Here is a 6,106-nt window from a genome sequence, read left to right on the forward strand (position 1 = left end):
TACTGTAATCAAATGAATTTTATAGTCAAGGACTATCCAAAGCCCTGAGGGGACCCATCTCTAGTCTGTGTGATACAATAAATCCACCAAATGAAACATTTCATTGAAATATGCAGTTTTTATGAAGAAACAAGCACCCCCTAGAACCAAAGACTGATCCTGCTGAGGCTTCAGAGACATGTGGTATATGTGTGTGCACCTCTGTAGGTCTAATTTTCTTTCTTTCTACATAATCAAGTGACCTAGTCTCATTTGGTTAAGTTTCAACCACAAAACATCACTGTGCGCTTTTTTTTTTTTTTTTTTCAAGATACACGTCACAACACACCAAGAAAGGGGGAACTTCCAGTGTCTGTGGTAACATCACTTGATAAACAGACTCGTCTGAACGGCAAGGGCCTGTCAGCCGTCGCTATATAAGGCAGCAGAGACGTGGACGAGCAGACACTTGCCTTCTGAGGGCCCTGCGAGCAGCAGCCATCTCCACGCCAAGGTTAGACAAAATGCCAGGCGTGTTCCTCTCTGCTAATCCACAGGAACTGAAAGGAACTGATCATTCGCTTCTAGACGACAAAACGCAAAAAAGGAGGCCAAAGACTTTGTAAGTTCATTAACTGTGCAAATTTGGACTTAGATGATCCTTAATGGCAGAACAATTGCAAATGAATGAATGGAAGAAAATACGAGCCTTTAGTTTACCTAGATCAGGGCAATGACCCGCTGTGAGATACAAGTATATTCAGTTGTATTTAAAAATGAATCATGACAGGGCATTAAATGAGGTGGGAATTTTTCCAGACTTTGGCTCATTAAAAATTGGCTCACTCTTAATATAGCAATATGTTGTATCAGCTGTTTTTATTATGGCCTTATTCCTTGGAGAAATTTGCTTCATGCTCTTTTCTTTTTACAAATAAACTGTATTCTTCTGAAGGAATATCAATATTTACTTTTGTGTCTTTTGTAGTGGAATGGATGTGAAAGCATACCTGAGATCTATGATCCCACATCTGGAATCTGGAATGAAACCTTCCAAGTCCAAGGACCTGTATGTACACTAATACACGGAACTATCACTATATAAGCAGCCTGTGCATTAGCTCTGTATTCTAGCAAGGCAGTAATACTACACATAATGGACTTCATTTCTTTTAAGTAACAAGCCTAATAAGATTAAGCTGCATTAGTACCAATGTAAATTAAATACAAATGTGCATGCACATATTTGCTACTTATTATACTGTTGGAGTACATTTGGATTTTTTCACATTTTATTGGCAGATATTTTCGTAACGATAGTAATTCTAAGCAAATTTTTGTTTTCTTATAGATAAATTTTAATAAAATTTATTAGAAGTAGAGTCTTAGTTTGTGAAGTTATCAAAATGCAGCAGCCATTCTGATTTCATTTGCGCTTACACGCAAAAAAATACTAATTTATGTAAACGTCGTCCCCTGTAGACTCTCTGCTGATGAAGTGAAGCAGTGGTCTGAATCTCTGGAAAAACTTCTTGCCAACCAAAGTAAGTATAGATTAACTATTGAATGTTTCTGGGTTTATCTCAGTATGCTAACAGATGGAATGGCTTCATTAAAATATAGTATTCTGGACGGGAGGGTGTGTGAAAAGTTGTACTCTAGCTGTTCTGTAGCACTGATAGCTTCAGCATATTATGCCTCATCGTGGCGTAATGTTGACTCGGCACTCAGTTCTGCTACTGTCCTTTAGAAAAATCTGCCAAGGCAACTAGCTGTTTCCATGGATCATTATGGGAGCAAAACTTTAAATTATGCTGGGGTTCTGAAGTTTAAAGTTTTAAAAAGTAAACCAAACATCTCAACATGTGAACTGCTATTCTGAAAGCTACCTAAAGGATGTATTTTTATACCATTGGATGTAAGGAGTAGGATTCACTCAGTCAATTAATAACTTTTTCCATTCATACATGTGTTGTCACTCATTCAGCCCAGGCATTTATGTGCAGGCATTTTAGAAGCACCAGGGACTCAAGAGTAAAGACACAGTGCCTTGCTGCCTTGAAGGCAGTTGAGACACACAGCATAAAATTGCACTATATATAACATGACACGTTATAACACAGATATGATAAAAAGACTTTTTAAACACACAGTCTCACGGGGAGTTTCTGATGAGAGCAGGGAAATGAGATCGGCTTGTCCTAGCCCTCATCATGGGCACTGGGATCCTGCTGGGATTAGGACCTCGCTCAGCGGCATAGATGGGCAGCTTGTCCCTATCCGGGGTGAGCTGATCCCCTTCTCCCCCGCAAACACCCTACAGAGCCTCACGCGGGGATCAAGTAGTTCAACCTGGTTCATCTGCTTGTTATCTGACTTAGGTTATGATTCAGCCAAACAATGCTGTAGAAATGGCCCACTGAAAAGCCTCAATAACACTAGTAAATCCAAGCAGTATAGAGCACATAGGTAATATACAGGCCTCACATCTTTTGACTTATATGAGTTGGATAGAGAAATTATATTTGTTAATGATTAACATGCTGTTCATGCCTTCTGTCAATATTTGATTCCCTAAAATACTCTGCACTCTGGCTGAGCTGGTAGCGTAAGAAAAGAGATTGTTCTGTAACCTGCAGAGCAGAATTGTAGTGTAACGGCAGGCGGAAGTGAAGCAGTCTCTCACCCACCACTAAGCAGCTGTGTACCTGTGACAAGCGTGTCTGACCCCAGACAGACTATAAACGAAGGGGTCCCTAAGGCCTTCCCATCTCTACAAACGGTGACGCAGCCATTTCAGCAGCAACCACCTCTTCCCTTTGTACACAGGGAATATGCCACAGTACTCTTCTTGTAAATTTCTTCCAGTTATTCATTTATTGGCTCAATTAATTTATCTCACCCCTCACCCTTTCTTTTTAGCTGGTCAAGACATCTTTGGGAATTTCCTAAAGTCTGAGTTCAGTGAGGAGAATATTGAATTCTGGCTGGCTTGTGAAGACTATAAAAAAACAGAGTCTGATCTTCTGCATTGCAAAGCGGAGAAAATCTATAAAGCATTTGTGCAGTCAGATGCTGCCAAACAAGTGAGTATTTAGTTCATTACCATCGGTTTATATGTAAAGAAACTTAGATATAGAATAAGATTCAACATACTAGCAAGATGAAATCCTTTTTGAGTATTATGATTTTCACTGCTATATATTTAAGTGTATTCATATAGTTCAGTGCAATGATAATCTAATTTTCTACATTTGTGAAAAGATTGGATGAAAGATTGATTTTGTAAAACAAGCTAATGTGATGGGGTGGGGTAAGGAGTACTGGTGATACTGACCAGAACCGCATGTCAGGGGGTCCTTAATGAGCTAGCTCGTTTTGGATTAGGATAAAGTAGAGATTAGTGTAATACATGGATTGCAGCAGCAGAAATATTTCCAGTTAGTAGTAATGCCCACTTCCAGTTAAATATTCCTGGTTCAAGCAGCAAACATTCTGCACAAAGTGTCCTCTCCTCCTGTAAATCTTAAATGTGCACATCACTTTTTTTGATGCACGTATCACCTTATACAGATATTTAAAAAATAATGTCTGCCTCTTTTGCACCTCCCAAAGATATTATGAGCTAACTGGGAGCAAAGATATTTCTGCTTTTTTGTGCTATTTCTTTTTAACTCTTCCACACCTAGGATAAGGTATGTTTAGAATAGGCATTCAAGAGATATTTGAGCTGACTTAAATGAGGGTTTAAAGCCACTGTCTTGAGGTGCTTCAAAAACAACAGTGACATCATAAAATATGCAATAAATTGGAAGTGCATATGAACTGATGAGGATTTCTTTTTAGATCAATATTGACTTTCACACTCGAGAATCTACAGCCAAGAAGATTAAAGCACCAACACCCACGTGTTTTGATGAAGCCCAAAAAATCATATATACTCTTATGGAAAAGGACTCCTATCCCAGGTTCCTCAAATCAAATATATACTTAAATCTTCTGAATGACCTTCAGGCTAATAGTCTAAAGTGACTGGTGCCGGCTGGAGGGAATTAAAGATGGTATCAAGTACAGAAGGAATGTACCAGGATGGCTCCCTGGGGGAACACCTTGGCCTATTTGGATGACTCACAGATCCAGGGGAAGAACCCACGACTCAGGACAGATTAACATGGAAGTTATCCAGGCTCAGGGCTGAAGAAGCGTGAGATGGAAATTTAGCGATGGTAGAAGGAAGGAGATACTGTGGTACTGTCATAAAATACAGTGGACCTACGTATTAGAACATCCCTCAGAACTGAGAAGGCCGGGTAATGCTTGCTACGCAGAAACTGTGAATAAGGGTTTTGAAACTGGTGAAAACATGCTATAAGCTTCAAGGTCTGACATAAACTGACATTTATGCTGCATATTGTTATACAGAGATTGTACGGAGCTGCTGAAATCTCTTTTACTTGGATGACTATTTGAGAAGTATGTGTTTCAAAATCACCATTTCTGTTATTGACACAAAGTTTTTCAGTGTTGGTTTGTTTGTTTGAGTGTTTTGGGATTGAAAGAGATGAAGAGGAGAACAATGTATTTAACTTAAGCTATTGCCTTAAAGTTGGGAAGTCAGAATATATTTGTAAATTAAATTATCACAGTGTCAATAATAAATGTGAGTTTTGTCTTAAAAACATAGAAGCAATTTTCTGTTTACATTTCCTTGCCATCTTTAAAAACTGGCATTTATTTTTCAGATTTAACAAAAATTTAAGCAAGGGTCTTCTACTTTCTATCACCTCTTCAACATCTAAAACTATCATCCAGTTCATCTTATATTTTATGTATTATGTGTATGTATTGGACAGAATTCATTAGTTTTCTCTCTGCTATCACAATGTATAAAGATCAAACAAATATAATATGCTCTCATATAGTCAAGTTTCAAACTGATGAGAAATTGAAGAGGTCTTTTAAAGAGGGATAGAAATTTTACTTCAAGAAGTCATCTAATTAACAACTGATAATTTATTGTGATTTAAAGTTTATAAAAGCCAGATGTATTTTCTCATTTAATGTTCATAGCAATCCTATGAAAGCTGAGACTAGTAAGATTAAATCACTACTTCCCAAATTTAGCTATCAAAACTACCTAGAATGTTAAAAAACAAAACACCAATTTTGGGGCCCTATCCCAGACTGACTGAATCAGAATCCCCAAGGGATAGAGTATGAGAATCTATATTTTAAGAGGAAATTCCAGGCGACTCTGAAGATGCCCTGGTTATCCAGGGTTGGGAATCCTGGGATTAAGAGACAGTCCCACTGCCCGGGATTACACATAAATTTTCTCACCACACCATTTGTACTCCCTCTACTGTGCAACACTGCCCCCCAATGACCAGAAGACATTTCCTAAATCCTCAGGTCTTCAACAGTCCTAGGCGTTACCTAAGCAGGAACATAAGACTGCTCTGGAGGAACATCACAGAAGGATAATCAAGACGATGCATATTCCAGCATAGCCTATATAGCTGTATCTTCCCATGCTCCCGTGTCCCATATGTTATTAATAATCAGCCATCACAGTGTAATACTCTGGATATCCTCAGTACAGCCTTGCCTGTCATCAGGCACACAGCAATGACATGGGGCAATATGTAGATAGGTTTAAAAAGTACTATTCTTGAATTTCCATGGGACAAAGTCCAAATTGTCGCTACCATAAGCTTAATTCTATGATTTAGCAGGTCAAAATATTATAAGAGGCTTAGGAAGGGAATCCAGTTTAATCACCATCATCATTATCATTGTTCTCTCCCTTAATCATGCCATCACCAAATGCCCTCAGTCCTCCTTCTACAATTAATGTGTGCGGTTGGTATGTCACTTGCTCTTTTTCTGCCCCCCCTGCACTAGCGTAGTCTCTCATTGATTGCTCATTCATGCAACTTGTTTTCTTTCTTTCCAGCCTCTTCTCTTCAATCCATCTTCAATCCATCCTCTAAATAGCCGCAAACATCACCTTCTGAGACACAGATTTGGCCCTGTCATTTCCCATGACATACAACATAAAGTTCAAATTTCCCTTTCTGGAATTCAAAATACTCCCAGTGAGACCTTCAGGGTATAATTTGTCTTA

At 38.6% G+C, this 6,106-nt stretch overlaps 1 protein-coding gene across 1 annotated transcript; it reads left to right on the forward strand.

The window, feature by feature from the left end:
- Positions 1-461: 461 nt before the first annotated feature.
- RGS1 (regulator of G protein signaling 1) lies at positions 462-4,543 on the forward strand. The gene is made up of 5 exons (XM_068538555.1): positions 462-601; positions 968-1,048; positions 1,462-1,523; positions 2,902-3,065; positions 3,826-4,543. The coding sequence occupies exons 1-5, from the start codon at positions 504-506 to the stop codon at positions 4,009-4,011; spliced, it is 591 nt and encodes a 196-aa protein (XP_068394656.1). The 5' UTR covers positions 462-503; the 3' UTR covers positions 4,012-4,543.
- Positions 4,544-6,106: the final 1,563 nt, after the last annotated feature.

Source organism: Eschrichtius robustus, chromosome 3 (genome assembly GCF_028021215.1).
Source record: "Eschrichtius robustus isolate mEscRob2 chromosome 3, mEscRob2.pri, whole genome shotgun sequence".
NCBI lineage: Eukaryota > Metazoa > Chordata > Mammalia > Artiodactyla > Eschrichtiidae > Eschrichtius > Eschrichtius robustus.

Excerpts from the sequence above, each read along its gene's own strand:
- RGS1 (XM_068538555.1), top strand. The coding sequence starts at position 504 with ATGCCAGGCGTGTTCCTCTCTGCTAATCCACAGGAACTGAAAGGAACT. Across the intron at positions 1,049-1,461 it reads CCTTCCAAGTCCAAGGACCT|ACTCTCTGCTGATGAAGTGA; the intron begins GTATGTACACTA and ends CGTCCCCTGTAG. Across the intron at positions 1,524-2,901 it reads AAAACTTCTTGCCAACCAAA|CTGGTCAAGACATCTTTGGG; the intron begins GTAAGTATAGAT and ends CTTTCTTTTTAG.